The following is a 19,017-nucleotide window of genomic DNA, read 5'->3' on the forward strand; positions in this document are numbered from 1 at the left end:
TTAGTATTTAATTAATTTCTAGACCAATTTCCCATCAAAATAGTCTATTTCCAGTGAATTTTCTATTCTATAACATCTGTAGGTGTATGAGCAGCTCTGGTGAATTTCAGACATGCAGCAGTCTCTGGACATGTTCTCTTTCCGTGCCTAATCTGGTTGTACCATACTAGAGAAGAACCTTGGGCTGTAATGAGGTCTGTTGATCCAACCTTTAATTGCCTGGAAAGGAAATCAAAGCAGAGAGATAAACTGGTTCGTTTGTTTTCATTGCAATTACTAGTTTTTACAACTGTGTGTAAGCAAAGCCCATAAATACGGTGCTGGTAGAGGTTTTTCTCCTAAGCTCAGCTCCACCAGCTGCTACACAAATATTTTGGCTTGAGAAGAAGGATCTATTTTTAGGTTCTTTCATGTGGAGCTGCCAAGGATGCCTTACCTGAATTGTGATTTCCAGCATCATATAGCAAGAGAGTGAGAAGCCCCTTTTTCTCTTCTCTTCTCTAAAGGTCCAGAAGCACTTCTACTGTAACACAGCTGCTCCCATGGCAAGGGTTGCTCCTCACCCAGTTTCAGCCACCCAAGTAAAGCGTGTTAGACTTGAGTCCTGCATTGTTGTGCTGCAAGTAACATGTCCTGCCTCACAGAAGAGCCTGACACAGGGGGCTGCATAGATCCCACACCTTAAATATTGCACTGGTGCTGTGAAAGGCAGGGGTATCCACCTCTTTTCCAAAATGAAGGAATGGAAGATAGGTGAGGAAGGTTAAGACAGAAGAAGTGGTATAGAAATAGGACATGTTTCTGTAGTACTGACTGCTGTCTTCATGGCTACACGAAATCTGTCCTGTTTGTCTTCTTATCCAGTTCTTCTCAATTCTGTTGTCTGTCTTTTATTGCTCTGCTTTGGTGACATTTCACTGTCTGCTCTGCTCCCAAAGTCACACCAGTGGCTGAGGGCAGCGGATGGCTGCAGGAGTGTTGTAGAGGGTCTCCACAAGTGGATTTAGCATGTGGGACTATGACAGGTAGTAAAATCACAATATTCTGACATCTCAAATGAAAAAATTAGTAAGGGCAAATGCTTCTGCATTGTGGGTATTAAATGGAAATGTTTGGGTCAGCCTTGGCTATTCAGCAGGTTACTATCCCAAGTTTAATTCCTTGGGGATTTTGGATCTGATTACTATTTGTATGAATAAGGAGTTATAGGGAAATAGTGTCAGCTATACTGGAGGAAAAAGACACCATCTTCAAATGATGAAAAAATAAAGCAGGAAAAAAGGAGTATGTTGTCAGCTTGGAATTTCTGGGCTAAGGTCCGCAAGTGGGGAGATTGGTAACTAGATGGATCTGACTGTCAGGAGTATTCTTACAGTGGTTGAGAAGGGTTAGGTGTAACTTTAGATTTAAATGAAAGAAGAACAGGGAGAAATGCAAGTATTACACATATGCTTTCACTTGCTGGAGCAGTTATCTCCTATGGTGCAAGCTCCTTTGTTTTGTTTTTGTATTTTTTTCCCTGAGTAAGGGCAACCTTATTAAATCCTTCTTAAGTCTAATTTTAGGTGTGGAAAAAAGATCTTGCTTTACAGCGGGGTATATGAGGACCATCCATTTATTCTACACAGAATATCGTTCCAAGATCTTGCAAAATGTCTCTCCTGAAGTGTTCAGCTGCCCCATGTGCCTTCAGAAAAAATGTTGTTGTCATCTCCTGAAGCATTCTCACTGCAGTTTGAATTTGGTGCTGTAGTGGGTTGACCCTGACTGAAAGCAAGGTACCCACCAAAGCTCCAGCATCAGCTTCCCACAGAGTCACAGTTTCCTTTGGGCAACCCCTGCCCCAGCATAGGGCTCTCCATGGGCTGTAGAGATCTGCTCCACCATGGACCTGGATGGGCTGCAGGGGCATAGCCTGACTCACCATGGTCTGCACCATGGGCTGCAGCAGAATCTTGCACTTGGAGAACCCTTTCCCCCTCCTTCTTTACTTACTTTTGTGCTTGAAGGGTTTCTTCTCTCACATAGTCTTAGTCCTCTCTCTGACTGCCATTGCACAGGGTTTTTTCTCCCCCTTGTTACACGTTATCCCAGAAGTGCTCCCACTGTTGTTGATGGGCTCAGCCTTGGCGAACAGTGGGTCTGTTTTGAAGCTGGCATTGGCTATGTTGGACATAGTGAAGCTCCTAGCAGCTTCTCACAGAAGTCACCCCTGTAGCCCCCGGACTACCAAAACCTTGTCATGCAAGCCCAATACAGTTGCATACGGCTGTCTTCTTCCATGTAATGTGTCATCTTTAGCAGTTGTCAGACATGGCTTCTCTGTTCCATACTTCGAGGCTGAAAAGTGTTGGGAGTTTTTTCTCCATTTTCCTTCTAGGAATGAACTTTATGACATGGTAATGATGCCACCTTCTTCTCATTTCATAATTTAACCAGTAACACAGAAGTCTAAAGAAAACACCTTTCAGTTTTCTGAGTGGTTTACTACTTTTTTCTGTTTCTAAGCCTCTATTTTTCCAGTGATCGTGATCATTTTCCCTCTGTAGAGAAAATTTGAGACCCTGCAACAGACTTGCTTTTCTGAGTTACTCTTTTCAGCCCGCTTGCATGGAGCCCAGTTTGCCACAGAAATGTTGACCTAATTTTATTTCTCTTCTGTCACAGTTTGATTTTTTTGGCAGGAACCCTCCCCACATCTTGTAGATTTTTCCCACCAGTTCTGGCTGAGAAGGTGTTAGTTTGCTTTTGTGCTTTTCTGGGATCAGAGCCATCTTTTCATGTAAGCAATCCAAGCTACTGCTTGGGATCATGCTCTTCTGAGGACATGGCAGGCCACGCTAATTTGCCCCTCCTCTTCCATCATGCTACCATGTGTCAGCTGCTGCCCAGTTATTACCACTAGGCTGACTCTCACATTGCTGGAATAATACAAATACATCTTTCCATCATCAGCTGGATGTATTGTCTGGGGGAAGCAAAATTTTGCTTCTAATAGATGAATTGTTCTTTTAAGTGCATATAGTCCAGCTGTTCTTCCTCACTTTATCTGACACCATTATTTGTGTTCCAGGGTTGGCTGGCAGACAGGAAACTATTGAGATTCTCACCAGATGTTTGCTCAGGCCAGTAGGCCTGTTTTCATAGCTACAAAGGATACTTGAGTTTATTTGGATATAAGGTTTTTATGTATGCTCCTGATGCCCTAATTCTTCTGTGTTTGAGCACAGAAGTCTATAAATATCAAATCTCTCTGAATTTATTTAGTCCGTTGTCTACTGCTTTTCAATCTATACATGACGCCTTCAGTGTGCTGCTTTCTGTGGTAAAGTGTACCCAAGTGACTGTGTACTTGGCCTTTCTTCAGCTTGCCTTGAATCTTCATTCTTCTGCTTGCTTCCCCCATGAAGACCAAGCAGGTCAACGTGAGAACAGGGAGCCCAACATGAAATCAATCTCAGCTGAATTGTGGAAGAGAATGGAGGTGTTCCAAAGCATGAATAATAAGCCATTTTAGAAGTGTACCTTAGTATGGAAATTTTGTCCCAAGCCTGTTTCTTGCCAGTCTGAAAATGAGCCTTGGTGACTAGCTCAGACATTGATGACTAACATTATGGGTTTGAGTTTCTTCCTATGGTTTCCATGTTTTGCCTTCATCGCTCATTTGCCTTCCCTCTTTCTGTAAGTGGGATATAAGCAGGCCAGTTTCTCACACTGTGCCAGTTCAGAGAAGTTTGTCTTTTTCAGTAAAAGTATCCTTTTGTTTTGTTTGGGTTTTTTTTTGCTAGTTTTCTTTGTGAAAATAAACCACTCACAACAAATTACCCAGCCCCAAATAGGATCATCCAAACAAGCCAGCGGGATCTGTCACCCTGAGAATTTGTTCTGGAGAATTACAAGAGCATGGGGATGTTTTTCATATGCAACACTGTGCATGTGTGCATGTGTGTATAACTCCTTCCTTTCCAGCTTTTTCTGGTGGTCACACATGTTTGCGGCATAGAATCTGACATCACAGATAAAGCTTCCTCTTTAAGGGGCTTGCTGCTTATCTTGGGAAGAATGCCAGTGTTAAACAAAATGTTGCAAGTGTTCTTAGAGTTTGCAGAAGCCGCAATCTGCCTGTGGTATGTAATATCCTTATGATTCAGTGTTGTGCTGAGCAAGACAAGCATGAGTTAAGGTTCTGGCCTGTGGTGAAATAAAGTTGTGTATCATTTAGGTTGCCAAGGTCTTTCCTCACACAAATTGTGTGTTCTTGGTAAAACATAGGACTGTGTTGGTGGATGTGACAAGTCTGGTGCTACCACCCTTGAGTGTGGAGTATTGTGATGTTGTTTGGGTAAACATTTGCTATTTACCTTCTTGATAGTGTTTCTGATTTGGCACTTTCTGAAGACAGAGAGTCTAGTTTAGAAAAGAGACATTGTTTATTCTATGCAGGGTGCTCAGTGGAAGTCTTCACAAATCAAGCACCGCAATGATTATAATTTTAAGCTTTTACACATTTTGACAAATTATTGTCCATTGGTTGAGAGTTATACAACTTGTTAATAAGTATTCCACCCCATATTGGTTATAGGTCCCTTTCACTTCTCATGCAATCAGGCATGCAGGCTCAGTCTTTCTCTTCTTTTGAGTTAGTGGGTTTCTTGAGTTGGTTGGCTGCCCCCTGCCAGAAATACCTTTTACCTAATTACTGCCATTTTCTTCTGAGTAGTCATACAAAGTTTTGGGCCTGATGTTCCTTGTTAACAGTCCTGCCTCATTACCCAAAGCAGCAGGATATATTTTGTTTGTTTAGAGAAGTCTTTGTACATTATTGCAGTTATCAAGCAGAACTACAGATGGATTAGCACTGTTTTGCAAGATGTTGCGAGCATGAATGGTACAGCCTTTTTTTAATGTTAGGTATAAGCAGGTTCTGAGCATAGGCAGATTGTCCCCTGTGCTCAGTACCCATTCTCAAAGACTGCACCTGCACTGCTCAACTGATGTGACCCCAAAACCAGGGGTGAAAACAGAGAAGCTCTTGGATCCTGCTGGTATGACTAGGCTTATATTTAAGCATAATACTTTAGATGCTTCTTCAGGCCTGAGAGCACATTAAAAGTTATATTTACGTGACATGAAGTGCTGGCCCCTTCACCTTCCTGAATCCCATCTGCCCTGTGGCACTGTCACATGCCAGTCTGGAGGCAAGCAGAAATTATAGAGTCATGCCTAGTAAAAAACCCTGTTGTGTGCTGCAAGGGTACATAAGCATCATTCACATGGGCTCAGTAGGGAATTTGAATATTATGTATTTGTTCTCAAAAGCACCTTAGCTTTTAGGAGGCTGGTACCTGTCTACTCAAATAGATGCAGAGGTTGCTGGAACTGACTTGGGTGCTGTGACTGTGTTACTGAGGTGCCTTGATGGTAGATACAGGATTCTGAGTTCATGTTAAAATGCGAATTTTGTCAGCCTTGCCTTGAGCCAGATTTTGGATTTTGCTCCTTAGTCAAGTCCTCTGAGTACAACTCTAGCACCATCAAGGCACAAGACCAGTCCATACAAACATAAAGACCCATAGTGGTCTTAATTTTTCATTTATTAGAGTAGGTCAGATAACATAAGGAGGTTGCAGAAAAGGCATACTCTCACAGTACACCCTCATGGTACGCTAAGTCCATCCCTCTTGAACCAGTGTTTTAGAATGCTGTGGTAGGAGGAAATGCCAGAGATTAGTCATCTCTAAAGAGCCAGAAGAGGGCTTTAAAAAGGGAAGATCTTGGCACCAAACAAACCTCATTTCTTTCCATTGCTTAGTATTCAGCCTTAGGCCAAAATAATTTCCATTGAAATCTGCTGTACTTGCTGCTAAATTTGTTATCTCTTCTAAAGGAGATGAGCAGAAAGTGTACATAGATGTGTATTCAATTTTAATGTGTATTAGAAAATGCTTTTTTGTATATTTTATTTAGTAATTCAACATTAACATTTGCATCTGTAAATAATACTAGAAAAGTGAACTGATCCAGAGAGACCTTTCAGGAATTGTTTTGTTATACAGCTTTAAGACTCAATCATCTGGTTAAAATTCAAAGTGAATGCCTGGAATAAGGAGGTGAATAAATAAATAGATGTTCTTGAAATGAATTATATCCTCCTTATCTCTTTATCCAAAATCACCTAAAGGCTGCAAGTTCAATTTAATCCTTCTACCATCAGTCAGTCTAAGCTTTATTTTTTATCTACAGATAATTCGTTTTTGGTCAAATGATTCTATACTGTATTATTTTAGACTATCACTGTGGTTGTCTGACTAGAAAAGCAGAGGAAGCCCAGATAATGTGGGCTTTTAGTGCAGTATCTCACCTTATCTAGTGACAGTGCCAATTACAGCCAAATCAGAAATTCAGATCATGTCTGATCTCCTGAAGAAAATGGGGCACAGAATATTTCCTAATATTTCTTACCACAGGCCCATCAATGTTGGTTGGAATGAAGTCTACATAACTGGAGCCCATTTTGGCAGGAACATTGGAGGATATCTGCCTCCAACTCCTTTTCCCTCATGTGCCTTATTCAGCTTGAGCTGTCATTGGCAGAAACTGGGCTTCCCGTGGCACAAATGCAAAGGACTGAGTCTTTTGTCTTTACATGTACCAGTTGCATTAGATAATTGATGAGGTCTGAATTTCAGTTTTTTGTTTCCTTTTGTTATCTATACAGTGGTTTGGTTGTGTAGTTGAGTACAAACATGGTAAGAATTAATCAGCTGCCTCAGGCTTTGGACACTGCTCAAACAGCCCTTTCCAATCACCTCTGTAAATTGTTCTGTGGTCCAGCTCTGATGTGGCTGTGGAAGCTCTGTGGTCAAATATACTGCCCATTCAAAAAACTTTAATATTCAGTGTGAGCGCATATAGTTTATCTTCCAGTTACAGTTAGCCATTCATCATAACTGTGCCATAATACGCATCACTAGGTTGTGAACCCTTCTAATCTGAACATGGACCTGCCACTGATTTGTAAATTCAGTTACTCAAAATCAAATCAAATGCAGAACCTTTTCTCAAATGATATCGTTTTCCCATTAGGGACCTAAATTTGGATATTACAAACATTTAACTTTTCCAGCTCTGTTATCTACCTCCTTAGGCTGCAATCAAACCTTGTTTTATTAAGCCAGAATTTATTTCAGATTAAATTTATTTGAAATCCTGTTCCAAACACTGCCTGCTATTTATTTCTCTGTGATCTAGTTGTAAAACAGAGTTGTTATTTCTCAAAGTTTTCTTTTTTTTTTCTGAAGAACCAAACTTTCTCAGAGTTCAAGAAAAGGAGCTTACATGTGCTTTGATTATGAGTGAGTAGATTGTGGGTAGTAAACTAATTATATGGAGAATGGGGAGAACAGTATTTCTGGCATTAAGCAGAGTTTGCATGAAGTAAACCTGTGTCCGAGACTTAGTGTGGAGTTGCATGGAACAGCTGTGCCATTTGTTAGCCAGAAGGACTCAAAATTATGATTATATTGCAAATCTGGGTTTCAAGAAGAGCCACTTCACTATCTTTAATGTTTAACCAATGAGCAGATTGATTTCTAACTTATCTCAAAATTTAGAACTTGGTCTGAACATAAAAGACATAAATTACGAGCAATCTCCTTTTCTTTCCACACAGAAGAGAGATGTAATAAACACCATAAAATGACCTTGAGTATGGAGCCATTACCTATCACATCAGTCAACTGATCTAATTTGTCTCTGATTCTGTTTAATGTTAGGTATTTACATGTCATCAATCACCTGCTTCCTGTTGGGCTGAAAAAGCCAGGGGGACTGCCAGTGTTGTCATATGGTGGCCAAAGTGAACGTGTTGTCAGCTGAGATCAGGAAGCACAAAAAAAGTTTGAAAGGGTTTGGAAGAGCCAACCTGCTTTTGAGTCACAAGAGCTCAATCTGAGTTGAATATGAGGGAAGGAGATTGCCTTATTAGCCTTTCCTGGCAGCGAGGCTGATCGATAATTATGAGGGACAATCCATTTTTGTCCTTTAATCTGAGCTGATTTGGATATTTTATTTAGCAGCAGCCCTTCCTCTTCTTCCTCAAAGCTTAAACTTTCTCTCTCTCTCTTTTTCAGCTGTACAGCTCCATGGACTTTGGAAGAAAATGGCAGCTAATGCATGAACGGGTCACTCCAAACAGGTTTTACTGGTGAGTTATGCCTCAGGCTTTGTTTGTTTTGAGCAGATCATAGAAGCAAGAAGGGCATCTAGCTTAAAGGGATTGGTTGCTTTACTTGAACATTAAGTTCATTAAGAACAGTAAGACCAATCTTGCCTTTGGTCATCATCAGTACTATATACTCCACAGTATGTATCTGGCGGTGCTATAGTCTCCATATTTGTACATCTTTCTTGTTTGGTAACAGTGGGGTCTTGTACAGATTACCGCAAGTCATTTGATAAGTGCAAAACTTCTGTTCCTTTGTTATAACCTACCTACAGTAAGACAGAGAAACTACCCAATGCTTCAGTGACAGAGTTATGATCATTAGGCCTCCTACTTTTCAACCCTTCTAAGAGATACTTTAGCCTACAACAGTCTTTCTGCAGAGCTGGAGCTCTTGACCAGCCTCCTTATGCAACTGCTGGGGGAGCCACTTCCTTTCTACTGACTGGTGAGAGCCCAAAATCTACAAACAGTTTGCTAAAAAACTGCTTTGTGACTATCTTCCTTTCCATTTCCCAAGTGTCAGCTTACGAAATTGAGAAAGTATCTTAAAAAAAGATGATTAAACAAATTTAGCTCCTGTCTCCAGGCTTCTCTATTGCAGATGAGGCTTTTCCAAACTTCTGTCCTCCATGAAGGCCCAAGAATTGACTTCAGTGCAGAAGAGAAAACCCAGCAATATTCTTCTGTAGTTAAATTGAGGATTGGGGCTTGAATCAGATTCTTAACGCTGTACTTTTTACATGCAGATGATGGTGTGTGCATAGAAGTGCTGCTTGGCAGAATCTGTGAATAGTTAAAAGAAGTGCCTGGTATTTAAGGCCAAAAATTATCATAATATTAAAGAAAAGAGACTCTGAACAGTAAAAATAAGAAAGACTTGGGCAACTTTAAGAATTGACTCATAATTGCAGAGCATGGTGTATATATCTTAGAGTCAAATTATCATAGAATTTTTTTCACACCATTGAAAGTATCTGACACCCAGGCCCAACATACCTATAGATTGTACCTGCAATACTTCCACACCTTGCAGTGGAGATAGATACCTCATGGGGTTTTCAAATTGCCTAGGTCCTTCTGCAAATCTCTTTAAACACTTTTAGACTCCCACATTTAAAGCACGGCTTTGTGACATCAAGGAAGATTTCTCTTAGTGTACCTATGGATTTTGGACAGTATAAGAAGTTTTTTGAACATGAAGAAAAGGAAGTTGTAGGGTCCTGCAAAACGTATCAAAGATCTAGAATCTTTTCTGACCACGTTACTGTTTCACATTTCCATAGTGAAAGAAAGGAGGTTATGTTCTTATGGCAGGTGGTTGATTGACCCAACTATCCTAAATCCTTTCATTTTGTGCAGGGTGCACATGAAAAAGCTGAGTGTAGCTCCTCTTCAGGTGCATCCTTCTGAGGGGTAGAATAGGTGGTCCTATGGGATAATGGTACCTTACACTTCAAATAGTACAGTTTTGCTTAGGGGAGAGGCTTTCTTAGAAAATAAAGTGGAACAAAGCAGAAAATCTTTCTAAAGGAGAGGCTGTGTTGTGGTTTATTTTCTACATTCATATAATAATGGTTAATATGTCTGTTTTATGTGTCTGTCTTAGAAAACGTAGAAGTCTTCTTTAGTTAAGACTCGTATGGCATAGACCTAGGAATCTTTATTCCACTGAGAAATATTGTCCCACTGACGATAAATTTTCCAAGAGAATGAATTAGGTTTTTCTCAGAGTGAGAGAGATTTGAACCAATTTGTGATGCAGGGGTCAGAGGTGTTGAAATTCTGGAATGTGATAAGTCTTCTTAGCTGATTTCTTCCTTTTTTCTTTCTTTCTTTTTAAAGCTTACTGTGATGGCTTACAAGCTCTGGCTTGTCAGATGTATACAGGAAAAGAAATGCAAGGAGAATACTAGCTTCAGGAATTTGGTGGTTCTTTTCATTAGGCTGTGAAAGAGGGAGAAAGTAGATATAGCTGTAAGTTTCAAAGGGACATGAGCCATTATTCTGAGGAGTTCATCAGCCTGTCAAATCCTACGTTACTAAACCTCTTAATTAAATCCTCCAGGTAAGGTTAAATAATAATGATAGGAAGATGCTAAAATCAGAGACCAAGCTGCTTGTTTGTGCTGTTCTGCATTGTTTGTTTATAGGGGCTCAGGTAAGCATCCTTCATCAAATGGGACAGTCTTCATCTGATCTGAACGCAGCTGACTTTATCTGAGGCAGACTTTCTTGAATGTTTTTGCCTTCAAAGCATGACTTTCATCTCTCAAGCTGCCGTGAATGGGTTTGTGAAGTCTATAGACTTCCCCTGGTTCATGGGATCAGGCAGCATGACAGGGAGAGGTTTTACTTTTCTCTTGGAGACCTTTCCAAGTAATTACCTTCCCTGAGAGAGCTCTGATACAGACACTTGAAGGCCAGGAGAAAATTACGATTGTATCAGAACTCATGAGGTTGAGATGTGAACTTTCACTCAGCAGAGTAAGTAAGACCTCTCTGTTCATCATGGGCACACAGGTCAGTCCGCATTTTGCTGTAGCTCTGGTAGGCAGTGTCCATGATGGCTCCCCACTGGTCAAAAATGAAGTCCTAAGCTCCACGACTGATCTGTGGCTTTGATTCCTGGATCTTGCCTTCAACTTCTTTCCTTAGTCTCAGATCTTTGTGCTAATCACTGGGTTGCAATTTTGTGCTCTCATCCCATATGGGTGTCACATGTCCTCTAGTTTACGGGATATTTCTCATCAGTTCCTGCAACCAGCTCAAAGTTTGTGCATGCTGAGACTCACTTCTGGGCCGCTTATAGTTATAAAACCTGGGATTTGAGATCTCTACTTCTGTAGTAGTGATTCATTTTTTAGCTACACCCACTGATGGCATTGGCAGAGCTTGAACAGAATGTGTTACTTGATGTGAGTACAGGCATCCAAATTTGGCTCCCACGTGCCTGGGCCTCATAGATTTTAATAACTTAGGATCCTATAGGGATGGAAATAGGAACTTACGCTAATGTGATGCAGAAATTCCCAGATCACTCATCACTCTGAAATTACTAAAGATAACTGAAACTAGCATGGGTGCAAAGTTTGTTAAAGACCTACTCAGTGTTCTTTTCTTTCAAAACATTTCTGCAGCTCTCTCTGGGCTGTATTTTTTCACTGTAACTTAGACACCTGTGCTGTCATGTGGAGGGATATAAAAAATACAGTCCATACTTTGTGCTGTAGGAATGTAGCAGTTTCCTCAGGCTGCTCTTTGCTGGAGGACTCATTCATGTTTCACTGGGGGATACGAAGTGATGGCTGTGGGACCATTTTCCATTTTTGTTTTGCCTGGTACATCTAGACATTTACCCTTTTCTCTCTTATTTATATATTTTTAAACATGCTCTCTGGGACTTTAGGTGATTCTGTGAAAGCCTGGGAGTGGGAATGTGGGGAAAACAAATTTGTGTGGAAGAGAGGGAGAAATCGTCGCATCATTTCTCGTGGCTATGGGGAAATTCTGAGCTCTGAAGTCAGTGCCCAGGATGAGCCTAGTCGGTAAAAGACACTGAAATACGCACTAGTGATGAAAGTTGGGCAAAAGCATCAACAAGGCAAGAGTGGAGAGACAGGAGGAGGAGGAAAAGAGGACATGGCTTCAAGGAACAGTGTTTGTATCTGCAAATAGGAAAAATGTGATGTAGTGTAACAAGCAGTTCTCGAATACACTGCCGATTCCCTCACTGAATTTTATGTTTTGTCTTTCTGTGTTAACCAACCAGATTTCTGGTTGTTTTGGTATCCATGAATGAAACCCACAATCATTTTGTTCTCCATGGATTAAAAACCTGGAGAAGGGAACAGGCTGTGCTTTCAGTGAAAGGGGCTGGGCATCCATTTAGGGTATGTTTTGGAGTTATGGGTTTTATGTCATGGTTGTTTGGGGCATAAGTCAGCAAATTTTGCCTCTTGAAGGCAAGGTTCTCAGTCCTTTTTATCATGATTTTGGATTGGAACAGTGATAAAATGTAGCCAGTGTATTTTTGCTTGCAGCTTGAATTTCATGAAAAGTATAGGGGAGACTGGTTTGGATATTTGAGAGTAATGTAGCAGAAGATGAGGGATTTATCTCAGTGGTTCAAAAGGTTATGATCTGGGTTTGTATCTGCAGATGGTCAGAGGTTTGTGTCTCTTTTTATTTCCTCAGTCCTGATAATTTTAATTCCACTGCCAATTTGGACTGTTTCAGCAGCAGTTACAGAAGTGACCTTTGGATACAACTAAGGTTACCTTTATGTGCCTACTTTGCCAGCAGTGAAATGGTTAGTCAAATATGTGCCGGTCTCTCCTGTAAATCCCACTAATCATTGACAGATGGTGTCATCGCACAGTACTGGGGAAACCTCTCCCAATTTTTTGCAGCCAAGTTTAGTGTTAAGAAAACATAGTCTTGTAAATGTCAATTTGACTATTAAGTAATCCTGAATTAGAGTTTTGTTTTGTTTTTTTTCAGAATTAAAACTATATTATAGATGGAGCTGTGGATAAAAAGAAAAAATCCAGTTTGGCAGCTGTAGGATAACGCCACCTATAGCTTCATTGAGGCACATACCCAGTGGCTGTTCCTGTAGATCTCACATGAAGAACTGAACAGGGACCTATTACTGTAGGCTCCTGTGGGCTAATGACTCGTTTGCCTCTATTAAGAGATTTGTTTCCCATGCCCTATGGGTGGGAACAACTGGAAGAGGTTTTTCTTCCAGAGGTAATGCTAATATAAATCCGGAATGTCTTACTCAAGCTACCACGACCATGAACTCTTATGTACTAGGCCGAAGACCTAGTACAACCTCTAGCCTCAAGCTCTGTAATAGGAGCTGAGGAGACATGAGACCTTCTTAAAAGGTCTCAGAATAAATGGAAAGGTTTCCTTGCAAGGTCACATTAGTTAATTAAAGATCACAGTACCATAGTGACAAAGAAACCCATTTTATTTTCCTTTTCACTTAAAAGATGGGAATGTGGGGGAATTGTGAGGTTAGGGATTTTATTTTCTTTTTGTTAAAATTAATGCAGTTGGCACTACAGATATTTAATGTTTCCAAACATTAGGTAGTAGCTGACTAGCTTGTGATTATACAGTAACTCAATGGCAGAGAGAAATGGAAGCTGGATATAGAGTTGGATACTGTTTATTGGCTGAAATAGCATTTATTTTTGTTGAAAAAGTTTGAAGTCGATAGAGATATTTCAGAATTGAAGGCAACATTATCAAAATGTTTCCCTCAGAAAATGAAACAAAAGAACGTCCTGAAATGTTTGACTTTTTTTGCATGTTTTAAAAAGTGATTTTTTAATTTGATTAGAATCTCCCTTTGCAGTATATGATCTTTTAAAATTAAAGTAGGGAAAGAGTGCAGTCTGAAACAAAGTGCCTGGGTAAAGGCAACATAAAGACACCCTGGCCCTATTCACATCCTGATCTTTTGTGATTTAGAGCAGATAGTAGTCCCTAATATCCAAGTTAAATGTTCAGTATGCTTATAATATACATCTTCATCACTGTGATAGTGCCTTATATGAGTGATCACTGAAGTTTGAGAAATGTTTGTAAGTTTTATGTTTTGCTTTTGTCCGTATTTTTTCCTAAGCTTAATCCTGTCCTGTTTTTCAACTACAGTTTGCTAAGTGTTCTTTCAGGGATGCTGTGATAGATTACATGGCTATGTAAGAGTATAAACAGCCAAATGACCCCAAGAACAGCAAAATCCTTCACTTTCAGTTTCTGGGAAACTGCAGGACTGGTTTGTGGAAGACAAATAGACCCCACGTGCTCTCTTTGTGCCTATGGTCAGTGTATTGTTCAGACTACCATTCCCATTTCTGAGCACAGTCCATTTTTTCTTTAATTTATGACAGATTGACGCAAATAGCTGGATGTGGGAAACCATCTTTGGAGAAGGTGGAGAAAAAGCCCCAGTACATTATTGGAGGAGCATTACAGAGCATTTTCTCATTTACCTGAGACTAAGAGCAATGATATTTGGGTTTCTGGTGTATATTTATACTTCATGCTAATGACATCATTTTGCAAAGGAGATTAGATATCACTCGTCTCTTGTACTGTGAATGTAAACCCTAAATAGTATCTGATGCATTAGATAAACTCTTACAGAATGTTCTTTGCCTGACTTTGCTATTGTGTTATGCTTCTCTCCTTACTGCCTGCTTTCATATGAAAAGAAGCATTTGACTTTTTCACAAAGTCCTGTGAGTGCCATGCGATCAGCCTCACTGGGATCAAAGATGTTTTAGCAAGGAAAACCAAAGTAACATACTGGCTACAAGGATTGTGTGTGATTATAAATGGAAATAATTTAAAATACTTTAAATTCTCCTTTAAAACCCATTAACTGCATGATAAATGAACCACAAGAAAAGAGCCACATGGTAACAAGCTCACAATACATACACAGCCACTGAAATTCTGGCTGCTATCACAGCATTCTTTCAACATGTGGTGTATATGCTCTGAAAGGGCAATTTTGGAATAAGTTGCACCTGAGGAACTTTTCTGTCTAGCCTCCTTTTTTTTTGTTTGTTTTGAGAAACACAGCATATCTTTCAGAAGGAAGGATTATCCCTTCTCCACTAATGTAACTGTGCTTGTCCTTACACATATACTAGCTGGCTTTTAGAATTTGTGATTTGTTGTGATTTTAGTACAGTTTGTGCTGTTTAGCCATATTTCTGACTTTAATGTACTGTATCTGGTAGTGATTTTTTTATTTCTATTTTTTTTCAAGACTGGAAAAGTAAAGGCTGAAATATTTCTGTTCATCGCTTTTATATTTAATGCTTACCACTAAATATCACATATTATACTGCGGTTAGGGCTTCTAGCCGTAAAAAAGCCTTTTGCTTTGGTCTCTCATCTGTGAGCTTTGTTTATGTCCCAGAGGGCAGTTTCATCTGTTATTTCTTCCATTGCTATTCTTGGATCCTTAACTTTGTAGTCCCCCCACTCTCTTTTGACTGTGTCTGATAATGAAGCAGACCAGATAAACCACTAGTAAGAAAGGTCTAAAGAGGAATTTGCTTAGTGTTTCTACCGAGTGAGATTGATCTCTGGAATGGATCCAAATGCCATACCTGTCTGGACAGTGGATGATGGAAGGATCTGTTTCCTTCTTATGCAACAGGCTACCAGATAAAGTGTTCAGACTTCATTGCTGTGTTTCATATACTGGTGCTGGAAGCTTAAAGGCTGTACTGCAGACTCATGTGACCTGGCTAGGTTGAGTTCATTCTCTTTCTCCCTGATGAATGTGAACTTTAGCACTAATTAATTTCTGCCTGTCTGTAACAGTCCCAGAGTAATTCTTTGTCATAATTTGTAGGAAGCAGTGATGAAAGCCAGCCCTGTAATTATTATATTGAATAATGCATCTCTCTGAGGCATATGGGGATCTCCCATACTGTCATAGCTTGGCAAAGCTAATCAGAAACTGGGCTGCCAGGCTGACAGTAGTATCATATTTTGTGCTTTTTGGCTTGCAAAGAATATACTCCCACTTTGTGTGGGATCCGGCTTAGGTTTTGGCCTTTGTTCTATACCATAGTAATCTCTCTGCTTCTGTACAGATGGGTGAATTTTCAGTGTGGGAGAAAACTCCTCTTGTTTTAAGATGACTGAAGGAGAAATGCTTGGTAGTTGTTTTTAAAATTACCACTGTACTGAGAAGTTTAGGAATGATCTTTTCACATATTCTGATTATGGACATAATGTTCCAGCCATTTCAGTCAGTGGCAAAGCACCTGCTGGCATCAGGGACCGAGCATCTTTCCTGGACCCAGCATCACTTCTGCCCCAGACCTCATCCCTAATGGCCTACTTGGATTTCAAGAGATGCACCTTTGTAGAGGGTCTTACAGCTCTTGTTTTTTAGGCTGGAAGCATTCTTGCAATGGGGAAAGTTGCAATCTAATAGAGAATTTATCCTCAACAAGTACATCAGTGATATCAGGGATCATTTCTGCTTGAAGCTACATTTTCTGTTATACCTCAAAAGCTGTTCAGGTAGATTTTCTCAAGAAGAATCAGGAAGGACCCAGGTAAATTCCACTTAATTTCTCTGAATTGACTTCAGCCTCTGAACCTTTGGAAGTTTTGGTGCCATCAAGTTGAACAAAAACAGTTGTTTTATTTAACAGAAGGAGCTGAACTCATGCTGTGCAGAAGGAACAGTCTTATCGTGGTAAAGCAGACAAGATGTTTTTGCATTCATTTAAACGTGAGCCATTTGTGTCTCAATACCATCCATTAAAGATAAGGAGGTCCCTCTTTATGCCTTCTGCCTGTTGGAAATTAACAAACTCTCTTAAAACGACAATTCATCAGCAGTTATACGAGGCAGAATTCATTCTCAGCAAGAGAAGAAATTGAAACACCCATCCTTTCATTCCCTGGCATTCCCCTGAGCCTCCTCTGTAAAATGAGATGAGTTTAATTCTGCTATTGTTAAGCATAGCAAGCATGAAGCTACATCAGAATGTAAGAGCAGGAAGGAGTATCTTATTAGCTGCACTACAGGTTCTTTTAAATAATGTTGATTCAGTAACTTGTCTCTTGCTGCTCATATACAGAACAAGGGCGAGAAGCCAGTGAGTGAGGCTGTTTCACTTGCATATTTGTAGTGAGCTAATTGGAATAGCAGTGGTTATCATAGCTCTGTAATTATCTCACAGATAATTGTCCTCCACTAGGCAGAAGGCAATAAAATGGGATGTAGACACTAAACAGATTTCCATGTTCAGTGAAATGTCAGAAGTTCTGTGGCTGAGAGAGAAACATACTGACCTGTGACTGCCAGCATGGGCTTAGGAAATATTAAGTAATACCTGTAAACTTCAGAGCTGGAGTCAGTAGATCTGGGTTGTCTCCCATAGGAGAAAATCCGCTTTTTATTGGAAGAAAAGTAAAGAAAAACAAACCAAAAACCCTGCCATTTTTTTGGCTGAAGGGTGCAGAAACATTCTTAGGTTTTGCTCACAATACTTTTGGTTTTCAAGTTTTGATTGAAAATCTTTGAGGGAAGGAGACATGTTCTATTATAATACTGATTTTAAGGGCAATTTGTAATAGCGACTCCCTGAAGCCATTTCTGGATCTACTGTAGTTTCTCCAGAATTGTTTTTGATTTTGTTTCTTCTTTTTTCTTTCTACAAATCATTAGATGTGAATAGTGCATTGACAGTTTAGAATTCGCCTTGAGGCTAGAAAACAGTAGAGTATTACTTTTCATTTAGCCCTGTACTTTTCTTTCCTTTTATTGCTCATCTGTAACAATAGATTAAGAACTCAACAAAGATAAACTCTCTGATTACCTACCGCTTGACCATACATCTTTACTTCTTGACATGTGAGTAGCACAAACTCCCGCTGCAGCATTCTGCCCTGACCATTCTTACTTGAAAAGGGTAATGCTTTGAAGATGGGGATGCTTTGGGACTTTTCCATTGTGAACAGCTGGGAGTGTGTCTAGTGCTCAGCCTTCTAGGCTTTCTTGTCTCCCTGTTGTTTGTGCATCCATCTAACTTGGAACAAAACCCACAGAAGCTCCCTGGCTTCTCTGATCTCCCCTGCTACAGTGTCATTCTTCCACTGATGATGGAGAGACTCACAAGTGGCTGTGGCCATTTTTTCATATCCTCTCCATTCTGTCTATGAGGATGCTTCTGGTTTGAATGCAGTCCTGTCTTGTCATGAGACACATGGTGGTCTGCAAACCTCCTGTCACTGTTGCTTTTACCCATCACAGCCATGCAGACATGCTGTTCCTACAGACACAGCCTTTCTTTGCGTATCTGTCTTCTGCCAAAATCCTTTTTGTTTCCTGCTGCTTTGTCTTTTCCTCTTGTGGATGTTGGGACAAATGAGCATCTTGCTCTCAGTAGCTAATTAAATGTGATATTTTGGGGGCAAGGAGACATGTTAATACATTTATGCTTGCTGGTCCAGAACAGAGTAGTTTATTCTCCTCTTTCTTCTCCTTCCCCTTCTTCTTTGTTCCCTTCTCTCTTGTCTTTTTCTGTCTGATGGTTAAAGGTCAAAGAATGAAATAAGCTATTTGTTCTCTTCAGCATCTATAATGCAAAGAAACAACTGTCACAAAAGGTTTGTGACATAAAACTAGTTTTTCACCGTGCCTTTCTCCAAAATGCATAAACTGAACAACAAATTTATTTCCAGAATGTTAGATGTTATCCTAGGGTGATTCTTCACAATATCCTGCAACAGGGAATGTGGATACTTATCCTTTTTTAATTAATACAATGTACAATGCTCTTAGGCATATGGGGCTCATCAGCATATCCTAATCGTTTTGCCTGTGCCAAGCTGCATACTGGCATTCTCTCTTTGGACAATTTAAGTTTTATTTTTATTCATTTACTGCTGCATGCATTTATGAAGTGATGCTTTCACTCTGAAGCTTTTCAGAGGCCCTGTATTCTGCCTCTCTGCTAACAGCTGAATCACAGCATTGGTGTTTCAGGCATGTCATATATGCAGTCAGAAAATGTTGTTACACTTGGGGGCAATTGAATACACAGTGAACTGAGGATTCTTATTTTTGTGTAAAACATTGCTTGAATGGGTCATGTTTAAGATACTTTTTCTAGGATACAAACTTAGAGGAATATTATGTCTCTTCTAAACATTCCCTTCAGGAGGGGAACAGTAACTCCAGTGAAGTTCTTGCTTCACTGGAGCAACAGTGAAGAGCTGATGGCTTATTTGAG

General features: G+C 40.0%; 1 protein-coding gene across 1 annotated transcript in view; it reads left to right on the plus strand.

The window, feature by feature from the left end:
* Positions 1 to 19,017, plus strand: part of SORCS3 (sortilin related VPS10 domain containing receptor 3) — a 302,919-nt gene that overhangs the window by 181,625 nt on the left and 102,277 nt on the right. Inside the window, exon 5 of the mRNA XM_061372631.1 lies at positions 8,133 to 8,206. Coding sequence (XP_061228615.1) covers positions 8,133 to 8,206 — 74 coding nt within the window. The remainder of the gene's footprint in view (positions 1 to 8,132; positions 8,207 to 19,017) is intronic.

This window comes from Neopsephotus bourkii, unplaced genomic scaffold, assembly GCF_033783945.1.
Source record: "Neopsephotus bourkii isolate Nb327-2 ecotype Australia unplaced genomic scaffold, CSIRO-AGI_Nbou_v1 NB_1615, whole genome shotgun sequence".
NCBI classification, from domain to species: Eukaryota; Metazoa; Chordata; class Aves; order Psittaciformes; family Psittacidae; genus Neopsephotus; species Neopsephotus bourkii.